Source organism: Bos indicus x Bos taurus, chromosome 3, assembly GCF_003369695.1.
Source record: "Bos indicus x Bos taurus breed Angus x Brahman F1 hybrid chromosome 3, Bos_hybrid_MaternalHap_v2.0, whole genome shotgun sequence".
In the NCBI taxonomy this organism is placed as follows: Eukaryota; Metazoa; Chordata; class Mammalia; order Artiodactyla; family Bovidae; genus Bos; species Bos indicus x Bos taurus.
The window spans coordinates 34,863,144-34,875,938 of record NC_040078.1 but is presented as its reverse complement, the minus strand read 5'-3'; the positions used below and the strand labels follow the sequence as shown (position 1 = coordinate 34,875,938).

The 12,795-nt window shown below is 41.9% G+C and overlaps 1 protein-coding gene across 2 annotated transcripts; it reads right to left on the bottom strand.

The window, feature by feature from the left end:
- Positions 1 to 722: 722 nt before the first annotated feature.
- HENMT1 (HEN methyltransferase 1) lies at positions 723 to 12,204 on the bottom strand. Of its 2 annotated transcripts, none has more exons than XM_027536339.1 (8): positions 12,099 to 12,204; positions 11,262 to 11,330; positions 7,581 to 7,709; positions 5,337 to 5,449; positions 4,346 to 4,480; positions 2,532 to 2,711; positions 1,809 to 1,983; positions 723 to 1,298 (listed from the first exon to the last, which is right to left on the bottom strand). In XM_027536339.1, exons 2-8 carry the CDS (start codon positions 11,265 to 11,267, stop codon positions 888 to 890), a joined length of 1,149 nt encoding a protein of 382 aa, XP_027392140.1. In that variant the 5' UTR covers positions 11,268 to 11,330; positions 12,099 to 12,204; the 3' UTR covers positions 723 to 887. The 2 variants fall into 2 exon arrangements, with proteins under 2 accessions (XP_027392140.1, XP_027392141.1); XM_027536340.1 differs by having other exon boundaries at positions 11,262 to 11,352; positions 12,099 to 12,198.
- Positions 12,205 to 12,795: the final 591 nt, after the last annotated feature.

The window sequence follows — 12,795 nt, the reverse complement described above, 5'->3', positions numbered from 1 at the left end:
CAGGAGCAGTGCAAAAAACCTTACCAGACAGCTGGCACGTGCCCTCTGTCCCTTCCCTTTTCTTTTTCACTGGTTTGGAATTTGCCAAGTGGTAGCTAAAGCTCAAACAACCATCTCTGTCCCCAGGGTGCACATGAAGTACAGTGGAATGGCAAGATGGACATACGCTTGCATAGGGGTCCGTGTGTGTACAGCAGTCTCTTGGTTGGCTAACCTCTGCACTGCCATGCTTCAGGAAAAACGTCTCATTTAGACAACGTTTTTTCTTATTACGTGCGTGTCCGACTTTGTGACCCCATGGACTACAGCCCACCAGACTCCTCTGTCCAGGGAATTCTCCAGGCAAAGATACTAGAGTGGGTAGCCATTCCCCTCTCCAGGGGATCTTCCCAACTCAGGAGTCGAACCCGGGTTCCCTGCATTGCAGGCAGATTCTTTACCATCTGAGCCACCAGGGAAGCCCAATACAAGAAACTATATTTCTCTTTCTCCTACTGCTACTACCACCCCAACTCCAGCCAGTAAGCTCCAGAGAGCGAAACTCAAATCCCATGGGCAAATATTTTGACTGTTGAGGTTTTGTTCTCTCAAATACCTGCATTCCTGTTGTATATGTGTTTTAGGCTAAGTATCACAGGTTAGAATTAAGCTCAAAGGAGGGAGAGATTTTAAAGCTACTCTACCCCCTGGAAAAAGGTTTTAAACACTACTAGATAATTCAGTTTTCTTTAAAACTCTTTAATATCAACATTCAACACACACACACCAAAAACCATAAAAGTCAGGTGATTTTAAAATGAAAAGCTACCTCAATTATGACTGCACAACGTTTAAATTCTAAATGAGCCCAATTATTGTGAAGATCCTGAATTTCAGGATGTAAGGATTCAAAAGTCACTACAATCGTTCAAGTCAACCTTCACTGCAGAACCATCACAGTTCAGTTCAATCACGTCACCAAGGAACTCTCTCAGCTTCTCTACATTACCGCATAAGTGCCCCAGCCTGGGATAAGCAATGATTCTTTGCAGGGGTACGTAAAACTTATCTTCAATACAGAAAGGTTGGGGAGCTATCTCCATGGCTTTGTCATCTTCAGTGAGTACTGGAACTGGAAGGTCTGAGGTGAATTTTCCTGTCTGGTTGCCAGGGGCTATGAACTCAGGCTCCAGTTCATGCTGTCTCAAACTCACTTGGTATTTCTGTTTCAATCTGCTCACTTCTCGGTACACTAGATAAATCACCACACGTCTACGGTAATTTATTTGCTGTAAACTTGGGTACGAGGTTGTATAAACCTGAAGGAGCAAAAAAAAAAAAAGATCTGGAATAGAAGAAAAATTTTCAAAACCACTAGTAACTTTTTAGCACATTAGAATTAACTGTATATATAATTAAGCACATGAACATGTCAAACCTTACCTATTGTGAATGTCCCAGTTATGAGGGTCAAAAATTCCTAGCATATAGACACATTCTTCAACATATTCTTTACCATACACATCTCCTCAAACAAAATGGGTCTGACAAGCTTCAAGACTCAATTTCAAGTCATGTCCTAAATCAAGCTACACAGAAACTGCTGCTGCTTTTCCTCTTTCCTAACAGACTACAAAGATGGGGGTGGAGTGCACAGCTGCTGGGGAAGTATTTCCAAGACACCAGCAGATCATCTCTGTAACATGCTTTGGGAGATCATGGGGCATGGGATTCTCCTCAAAAGAATGTCATTCACACCTCTCTCTAATGGGGACTTATCTCACCATCCCAGTAAATGAACTTGCTCTGAGAATACAAAGAACACTCACAACTTCATAAACATGTTCACCATGATGCTCCAAAACAGCCAGTTTAGCTGCTTCTGCTTTTCTCCGGAAGACCCCTATCTGGGTACAATAGCCAACATCCTCAGCTCCTGTGGGTGGTTCCCCCACACCAGTAAACTCCACCGAGTAATTGTAGCGACTGGCCACATCTAAAGCCCTAAAAAACAAAACAAAGAGAAAAGATGATTTTCTAAACTAAAACAACCATTTCTAGTTAGGACAGAACATAAAAATTACAAGTTAAAATAAACTGCAATTCCTACAACATCACATGAGGCCATATCACTGGCTTTGCTTATTTCTGCAAAGCGCATTAAGGCAATGACAGTGTGAGTTTCCCAGTAACCATAAGAATATGGAACAGCGTGCAGGGACAAAGAAACCAGAAGGGCTATAATCCCAGCTCCTATTTGGGTTTGCAGTTTTGCCAGAACATGACCATCTGTCACGCCATTCTGGGAGATAACTCCTGATACCTTCACATGAAAGGTAGCAGTGCCCACACACACTTTCGACACTCGACAGAGAAAATAAATGCCCAAATATGGTAGTTCCTTAATGATTATATGCCAAGTTGCATTCTGGGAATCAATTTTGTTGGAGTAAAGTAAGAAATAACTTATTATGGTAACCGTAGATACTAAGATTTCATATGGTTTAAAACTCCAGTGTAGTCACATACAAAAAAGACACTTAAGAACTCACCAGGTCTGAAACTGCATTCTGCTCCACTCAAATTTGTGATCTGAATCTCTAAAGACTGCACATGGAAACAGGGAATTGAATTCAGAGTTTGGTGTGCTGATGACAATCATGGCTGGACACATGTACCCAAAGACAACTTCAGGAAACTTCGCCAGATCTTCTGAATCAAAATGTTCTATTCTAAAGTGGTCAGTGAGAAAGATATAATGAAACCCAGCTTCACTTGCAAGTAGCTCCCTAACTGATTTAGCAAAACAATGTCTAACCATGGACCTCTCAGACCAGATAAGAGAAACATAGTTTGACGTTTTTCACAATAGCCAAAAGGCAATTAAAAATAAACAAATGATGGATAAGCAAACTGATATATACAATGGAATAGTCAATCTTAAAAATGACATTCAGACCCAGGCTACACATAGATGACACTGATCACTGCGCCTTGCTCTTCAACCAATGTTCTAATGTTCTCCGTCAGTCATTTCAAGCATTAGGCACCTACTGTGTGCCAGGCAATAGGAAATACAAACGAAATAAAAACACTGCTCTAGAGAACATGTTACTAAACACTGGAAATCTGGGCACAATAGTAGGCAAACTGACCCTAGAATAAGATACTTAACTACTACTAAAGGTCATTTAGAGACATATTTTGGTTTGTGAATACCATTTCCCATTAAAAGGAACCAGAAATGGCAGATGAGGAAGGAAAGGTAGACAACCAGTCTGGTACATCTTGTTATAACAGGAAGTAAGTGCTCAAAAAAACAAAAACCAGACATATCACAAGGACACAGATGCCAGCTTGAAAGGATCCCTCCACTGCTGTTGACCAATCATGGGAAGATATGAGTAACAAAATAAAGTCAGTCACAATCCATTAAAAAAAAAAACACAGGAATTCATGAGTTCACACTGATGATGGTTAACTGAGGTGGGAGGGCTCCTGACTAGTAAATACAAAGAACTGCTGAAACCACAAAAAAACATTTACCACCATATAATATAGGCAAGTTAAGGGGGGAAATATGGATGAGTAACAAGATATGTGCATGGTGTGCAGTCTCCATGCTGCTTATTTGGGGCTGGAAGGCAGTAATTATACAGCTAAGCAAGCACAAACACACCTTGACTGGAGAGAGCAAAATTAACCTCCCCAGGGACAAACAGACATTAGTGCCTCCAGATCGAACGACCTGAGGACCCAAATATAGAGCTCTACTGTATTCCAGGAATCTAATCATTAAGAGCCAAAACTGAAAAATACTCCTATTAAAAATAAAGAGAACCATGGAACTGCCTGGTGGTCCAGTGGTTAGGACTCGGTGCTTGCACTCCTATTGCCTGGGTTCAGTCCCTGGTCAGGAAACTAAAATCCTGCAAGCCATGAGGCACCACCAATAACAAAAAGGGAACTGGCTGTTTAATACTGAATTTATTAGGGGCAAAGAGTAAAACCTACACTTACACGGTTCAGAAAAAAAAATGTGTGGAGGGAAAGGGAGACTGAGGGAAACAAGAGAGCACATGTACATAAGATAAAGGAAATATGGAAAATGTTCACCTGTGAATCAGGATAAAGGAGATGGGTGTTTGTGGTACTATATACATTTTCTATCTTAACCTATAAACTTGAAATCATCTCCAAACAAAAAGCTGGAAAAAGCCAGTGAAAACCCAGTCCCAACTGACAAGCAATTTTCTCCACAAATAACTCAGATTATGACAAATATTTAGCATACTAACTTTACTGAGACTGATTAATTCATATTTTCCAAATGAATGTGTATAGTAAGAACCAGTTTCATACTTACAATTCAATACATGCTGCCAAGTCAAATCCAAGCAAACGACAGTCTTTCTCTAAAACAGAGCCATGATACAAGGTAATCGCTAAATCCAGCTCTCGGGGATCCAGATGATCCCCTACACATGGGGACAGCCTTGACCTGCAAAGCATTATTGCAGAAGGAACACTTGCACACATATAATCTATTTAGAGTATCTTACCAGCTACAGAAACTCTGACCCTCTGATAAATTATCTCCTGCCTACACTGGTTAAGTCTGACATAGCCCATTTCCATGAATTGCCGTATTAAGCACAAGGTCCCAGGGTAACTTCCTCTCTCATGAGGCATTAAATGGCCGACGAGAACAAGATTTTTATATTTGATATTGCTCTCATCATTAATACTTTTGGTTCTCTCTCCTCACTCTGGATCAGTGATTTTTCAATTTTTTGTTCTTTAGAAGAAAAACATTCTTAAAAGGAACTGTAGAAGTCATATATGAGCAAGCAACTCATTCACACTGAAGGAGGCCTTGGGCCTCTGCCCCAGTGCTGTGGCAATTTAAATCCTCTGCTATGTTATCTTGGTGTTCAGCATTGGACTTTGCCATTTGAAACTGAATTTGCAGTGCTTTGATGGCCTTAATTACTGAATTGAGGCTATACTTTCTACATAGGTAAACAGAACTTCTAGATATTATTCACAACATAGAACCAATTAGTGTCATGGTAAAGGCATTATTTGGTGAGCCTGCAGCTCTCATAGTGCCTTCTTTTAAACAAGTTGTATAGAGCTGGTGTAAGTAAACGCTTCATCTGGGAATTCCCTGGCAATCCATTGGTTAGGACTCCAAACTTTCACTGCCAAGGGCTTGGATTCAATCCCTGGGCGGGAAACTAAGATCCCATAATTGCATGGCGTGGCCAAGAAAAAAAAATACTTCCTCTAACTATAATTAATAGTGCCACTGGTTTTAGATTAATGCATAATTATTTTGGAGAATTCAGTATTACCCATTCCACTTAAGTCTCCCCTCATTGATATCTACTCCAACAAGCTCTTCAACGCACTTTTGGTATTTTAAGATCGCTAAGAGGCAAACATCACCACACCCCAAGTCTGCAACCTGTAGATGAGAAAGAATGTTATTTCAAAGACATTATAGCCAAAAATCACATATGATCAAGCATTTTTTTTCCAGAAAGAGTTGGGTATCAGTAAAATTACATAATATATTTTTGATAGAAAAATTACATACCTTTTTGGTAGAAAAATAAAAAGGAAATTAACCTGATACATTGAAAACCTAGAGGGAAAAATAGGTCCTGTTAACTTCCCAAGACCTACTACAGTGTTTGGACAGTAAACTAATTCATGGACTTCCCTGGTGGTCCAGTGGTTAAGAATCTGCCTGCCAATGCAGGGGACACAGATTTGATTCCCTGGTCTGGGAAGATTCCACATGCCGCAGGGCAACTAAGCCCATGCACCACAACTACTAAACCCGCACTCCAGAGCCTGTGTTCTGCAACAAGAGAAGCCGCCCCAATGAGAAGCCCGCACAGATGTGAAGACCCAGCACAAGCAAAACTAAATAATTAGAAATAAACAAACTAATTCCGTTTTCAAGGTAAACCCTAGGGGCCTGGCATAGGAACAGCACCTATGACAGGCCAAGTGTTCTGAGAGGGGTCTGTGCCTCTGAGAAGCTTCAAGATTTAAAAAAGGATACTGACCAAACGGACTAGGATATGGTCTAATCTGTTAATCTAGTCCCCTTAATTTATATTCACATACATTCTTAAGATTTTTATTATATCTGACTTTCTTAATCACACAATAGTCTTCATTAACCACAGAGGGTTATCTATATACTTCTGAAGTCTACTTTATGAAAAGGGCAAATGAAGATAACTCATGACAAACACTTAAAAGTACCAACACCCAAAAAGATACACAGTATCTGAGTTGCACCCATGGTTATTCACTAATTTTCCTCTTTGGGGCAGGCACATTTATGGAATGGTGGGAGAAGGGGAGCACAGAAATGAAAAAGGAAAATCTTAACTACAGAAAGCATATCACAGAAGCACTGAGCTGCACTAATTTTTAAATAGTATATTATATACTATATAATAGTATAAAGAAAGAATGGAGCTGAAACTATACTAAATATATACGAGCCCTATCACTAACTGTAAACCACCTAGCAGAGAGAAGTCTGTAAAGATTAATTTAATTCATGAGAGAAGCTACCATTTTCTTAAGAAGTCGACCATCCTTTAGCCTGTAACTAGCCCTACAGACTTCAGATGTTCACTGGGCTAGCCAGTTTCCCTGGTCCTATGAAATCCAAACACTGGACTTCCCTGGTGGCCCAGTGACTAAGACTCCACACTCCCAAATGCAGGGAACCCGGATTCGGTCCCTGATCAGACAACTGGATCCGATATGCCACAACTAAGACCTGGCACAGCCAAATCTATAAATAAAATATTTTTTTAAAAAAAGAACTGGCACAGAAGGGAAGTGTCACCAAGAGAGAATCCAGTGCCAGCACTGATCACATACCTCTGCTACAAAGGGAAAGCGGATGGATGCCAAGTGCTCCTTGCCTTCCTCCACCATTATTATCTAGTTAAAAAGAACCACAGTATCTCTGTCCACAAGACTTGTCTACCTGATGTGCGGACTAAATGCTCTAGAAATGTGAACCACATGAAGATCACATCCAGTGGTAAAATGTCAAGATCTCCTTCACATCTGAAACTTGCAATGTTGAATTTTACCTGAGCTCTGTGCTCCTATCCCCCATGCTTTGTACTTCCACCAAGAGTTTTCAGAAGGTACCATCTTACCCACACTCACAGATGTTGCCTAGTGTTCCCATTCTTTGCTTAGAATGATTACCTTGACTACTTGTCCCCAAATTCTCTCCTCCCTCCAGGCCCCTGAACATTGGACTACATTTAGCCAAGGACTGCTCCCTGGTAATAGGCTGGTTTCAAGGTTCACACCTTCCTCTATCCAATTACACCACTCTTTTATCTTACTTCTCCTCACCCTCCTCTCTATAAAAGAAAATTCCTTTTTGCCCATGAAGACAGATGCTCTCCCTATTGCAAACCATTTCCCCCCTTGCAAAAGTCCTTTTGTATAGCCTCTGCTTACTCGTTAGGTCCTTATTAAGATATTTTTATTTGACAAAGCATTACAGAAGGCATTATTAGCAAATATCTGGAAAGAGAAATACCTACCTTCTTGGGTTGATGTTGCTCCACTAAATTTTTAACGAATTGGTAACGTTGTTTGTATAATGGAGGATTAAATTTAATTACCTTCTTGCTGGGAACTTCTTCAACGTTTCCATCAACCACACTATTGCACTGAAAGTTTATAAATAACAACAACAAAAAAAAAGGTAAGTGTTCTAATCATGTATGACTTCAGGAATTAAATAAGAGAAAAGTTTTATTTCCCCCAACCACTTCATAGAATATAGGCCCTTGAATCACCTCAAATCCTAAGATTAGGTGGCACTGTACTTCCTCCACACTTCATTTCATTTAAGCCTCCTTTCATGTCTTTTAAATTATCATCTGATTTTAATGCCCCCTATAACTCAGGGTCAGTTGAAGGGAAAATTACTTATGAATTCATTTAATAAAACAATCATAAGTCTCCTAGCCACACTGAACTGTAAGGCCTGGGGTCCAGCTAGTGCATATATGCTAAGCTGTGTCCAACTCTAGCCCCCCAGGCTCCTCTGTCCATAGAATTCTTCAGGCAAGAATACTGGAGTGGGTTGCCACTTCTTTCTCTAGGCGATCTTCAGAACCTAGGGATTGAACCTGCGTATCCTGCATTGGCAGGCAGATTTTTTTTTTTTAATTTCATTTTATTTTTAAACTTTACATAATTGTATTAGTTTTGCCAAATATCAAAATGAATCCACCACAGGTATACATGTGTTCCCCATCCTGAACCCTCCTCCCTCCTCCCTCCCCATACCATCCCTCTGGGTCGTCCCAGTGCACTAGCCCCAAGCATCCAGTATCGTGCATCGAACCTGGACTGGCATCTCGTTTCATACATGATATTTTACATGTTTCAATGCCATTCTCCCAAATCTTCCCACCCTTTCCCTCTCCCACAGAGTCCATAAGACTGTTCTATACATCAGTGTCTCTTTTGCTGTCTCGTACACAGGGTTATTGTTACCATCTTTCTAAATTCCATATATATGCATTAGTATACTGTATTGGTGTTTTTCCTTCTGGCTTACTTCACTCTGTATAATAGGCTCCAGTTTCATCCACCTCATTAGAACTGATTCAAATGTATTCTTTTTAATGGCTGAGTAATACTCCATTGTGTATATGTACCACAGCTTTCTTATCCATTCATCTGCTGATGGACATCTAGGTTGCTTCCATGTCCTGGCTATTATAAACAGTGCTGCAATGAACATTGGGGTATACGTGTCTCTTTCCCTTCTGGTTTCCTCAGTGTGTATGCCCAGCAGTGGGGTTGCTGGATCATAAGGCAGTTCTATTTCCAGTTTTTTAAGGAATCTCCACACTGTTCTCCATAGTGGCTGTACTAGTTTGCATTCCCAGCAACAGTGTAAGAGGGTTCCCTTTTCTCCACACCCTCTCCAGCATTTATTATTTGTAGACTTTGGATCGCAGCCATTCTGACTGGTGTGAAATGGTACCTCATAGTGGTTTTGATTTGCATTTCTCTGATAATGAGTGATGTTGAGCATCTTTTCATGTGTTTGTTAGCCATCTGTATGTCTTCTTTGGAGAAATGTCTATTTAGTTCTTTGGCCCATTTTTTGATTGGGTCATTTATTTTTCTGGAGTTGAGCTGTAGGAGTTGCTTGAACCTGCGTATCCTGCACTGGCAGGCAGATTCTTTATCACTGAAACACCAGGGAAGCCCTGGGGTCCAGGTGGTCAGGAGGCTAGAAACTGTCTGTAACTGAAAAAGACTCTCCTTAACCAAACTGAAGTTAGATTGTGTCCTCTTTTGACTACACCTTCCTGAACCCTGTCCTGTCTTTGGCTGGCCTACCACAGTTTTAGCAGGTATCCTGTTAAGTCACCCACACTTGATATCTGATCACACACTTCATCCGACACTTCAATATGTGATCACACTGGCCCACCTTCAGAATCCTATCAAATAGGTTTAGCAAGAACCCCATACCCTTGATGGGGTTCTCCTCTCTTTTCCATCCACTGATTCCCTTACTCTGCTCACATGCTGTATATCCCCAGGTGTCTATTGCATAGAGTTGGGCCCCACCTCTCTCCCCTAAAGCAATGTTCTTATTGCAATAGTCCTAAGTAGTTTTCCTATTACAAATGTCAAAATTTCCTTGACATGACTCCCATTACAAAATAATGTCATGATTAATCCATAACTACTGTTACTGTTGTTCCTAAATTATTGTTGGTGTTTTTTTGTCACTAAGTTATGTCTGACTCTTTACAATCTCATGGACTGTAGCATGTCAGCCTCCCCGTCCTTCATTAACTCCTAGAGTTTGGTCAAATTCAAAATCATATCCACTGAGTCAGTGATGCTTTCTAACCATCTCATCCTCTGCTGCACCTTTCTTCTTTTGCCTTCAATCTTGCCTTCAATCTTTCCCAACAACAGGGTCTTTTTCAATGAGTCGGCTCTATCAGGTGGCCAAAGTATTGGAGTTTCAGCTTCAGCATTAGTCCTTCCAATGAATATTCAGGACTGATTTCCTTTAGGATTGACTGCTCTGATCTCCTGACAGTTCAAGGGATTCTCAAGAGTCTTCTGCAGCACCACAATTCAAAAGCCTCAGTTCTTTGGTGCTTGGCCTTCTTTCTGGTCCAACTCTCACATCTGTACATGACTACTGGAAAAAACGTAGCTTTGCCTATTCAGACCTTTGTCAGCAAAGTGATGTCTCTGCTTTTTAATATGCTGTCTAGGTTTGTCATAGCTTTTCTTCCAAGAAGCAAGCATCTTTTAGTTTTATGGCTGCAGTCACCATCTGCAGTAATTTTGGAGCCCAAGAAAATAAAATTCTGTCACTGCTTCCACTTTTTCCCCTTCTATTTACCATGAAGTGATGGGACCAGATGCCATGATCAGTTTTTTGAATGTTGAGTTTCAAGCCAACTTTTTCACTCCCCTCTTTCACCCTCATCAAGAGGATCTTTAGTTCCTCTTCTCTCTCTGCCATTAGAGTGGTATCATCTGTATATCTGAGACTGTTGATATTTCTCCCACTGATCTTGATTCCAGCTTCTGATTTATCCAGGCAGGTATTTCACCTGATGTACTCTGTATAGAACTTAAATAAGCAAGGTATAACAATATACAGTCTTGTCATACTCCTTTCTCAATTTTGAACCAATCAGTTGTTTCATGTCCAGTTCTAACTGTTGCTTCTTGACTTGTGTATACAGTCTTATAAAGAAATCCAAAATGCACTACAGCATTGCTGTTCAAAAAATATGCAAATATGCAACCTTCTCATAGCCTATCTTTAATAGTTTTAAGGTATAATTAACTAATATATCTGAAATATTTCAAAATCAGAAATGCTTTAACTGTATTTGAATGTCAAAAAAAGGTACCTTTAAAAAGATTCACATACCCAAGTTATTCCAAACATATTTCCATTTTTTCCAATAATGAAATATTTTTAATTAATTTTAAAGTCTACTACAGTTCCATTCTTCAGTTGTTAAAGCCACATCCTAAGTACTCAATAACCACGTGAATTACAACCATTTTACAAAAAGGACACGGGCATCCGCGAATTTTAGTGCGCACGCGGTGTCCTAGAACCTACATCCCCGGGTTGGCGAGGCAGGAATGTACCCCACAGTGCATCACGGGGATGACTCCAGAGTCACACAGCAAGGCACGAGGGGAAGCCTCACCTCCATGTTGTCTTCCGCCACTGTTTTCAAGTTTCGTTGAAACAGAAGTGCAGCTGTCTCCTTCAACCCCTAGGAATCAGCAATGACCAGGCTGTAAATACAGTTTTTGTAGAGGAAAAGCTGGGCTTAGTAGCCGCTGCCTAGATCATTGGGAAGGAAAAGAGCGAGGTTTCTCCCTTCTCTTTACGTTTAATCCACATTAAAGTATCATTTAACCCAAAGAATGTATCCAGAAAGCACAGCTTCAGACAATAGTAAAGAAAGTACGGCTGCCTAAGTAACCTTCCGCTCCACCAAACACACGCAATAACACCCATTCTTTCCTTTTACTATCAGTTTGATTAAAACTAACAATTCTATCAGTTGTGACTATTTCATTAAAGTCCTCAACGTCACTCAAATTGCTTTCAACTACTCTTTCACACGTGGTCAAAATGTAATTTTTAAAGAGAAAAGTGTCCTAAGTGAAAGTTACTCAGTCGTATCCGACTCTCTGCCACCCACCCGATGGACTACAGTCCATGGAATTCTCCGGGCCAGAATACTGGAGTGGGTAGCCTTTCTCTTCTCCAGGCGATCTTCCCAACCCAGGGATTGAACCAAGGTCTCCCGCATTTGCAGGCGGATTCTTTACCAGCTGAGACACAAGGAAAGCATATACGCTCCAGCACATATCCAATTCACTACTGGCCTTGAATTTTACATTTTTAGTTCTCTATTGCACATCTGCCTCTATCAACTAGAACTCAATCTAAAATGTAGACACATCCCTAAATCGTTAACTGGTAAACCCTCCTCAAGAGAGCTCAAGAGAGCATGAGTGGATGCAACTATTACCTTTCTGTAAGAAGCACCTCCGCGCGCGGCCAACCAGCGGACATAGCGGAGAAGAGCGGATGCCTCAAAGCGGCGGCCGCATTTATCTCCGGGCCCGGCCCTAGACACTGGCGCACGCGCGGTCTCACCACGTGATTTTACCCGCCCCCCGCCACACCTGCTCCGCCCACACTTGGGCCGCGAGCACTGCCCCGGGGACTCCCTACTCCTCCGCCCGAGGTGTCCGGAGCCCAGCTCCGGATTCAGCTCCTTTCCTCTAGGCTCTTGGCTCCAAGACATCGGGTTTGTGTCTTTTAACAGCGTCTGTGGCTCATTTCCCAGAGCCATGTCTTAAGTCTCCATCCGCACATTGGCGGGGGGACCACGGTCCCTGCCACGTCCCCCCCTCGCGAGCAGCTGCGACCCGCCCCAGCCGGCCAGGAGCCGCGACTGTTGGCCCGAGGCGGCACCTCGCTCGGCGTGTCCGGGGCCGCGAGCAAGACGCCGGGCTCCGACGGCTGTTGGCTTCGTGGCTCCCCCCGTGCGCGGCAAAGAGCCGAAAACGGTCCCGGCCAATGGAAGGTGCCAAGAGGAGCGACCGGGCTGAGCGCGAGCCGAGCAGCCGCTCGCGTCCGAATCGGCTAACACTCCCATCCCCAGAACAATCCACACGGACCTTAAAGGGGACCGTGGGCTGCCTAAAAGCTCTGTCGGTAAC

Excerpts from the sequence above, each read along its gene's own strand:
- HENMT1 (XM_027536339.1), bottom strand. Across the intron at positions 4,481-5,336 it reads GGGAGACTTAAGTGGAATGG|GTCAAGGCTGTCCCCATGTG; the intron begins GTAATACTGAAT and ends AATGCTTTGCAG. Across the intron at positions 1,299-1,808 it reads GTGAACATGTTTATGAAGTT|GTTTATACAACCTCGTACCC; the intron begins GTGAGTGTTCTT and ends TTGCTCCTTCAG.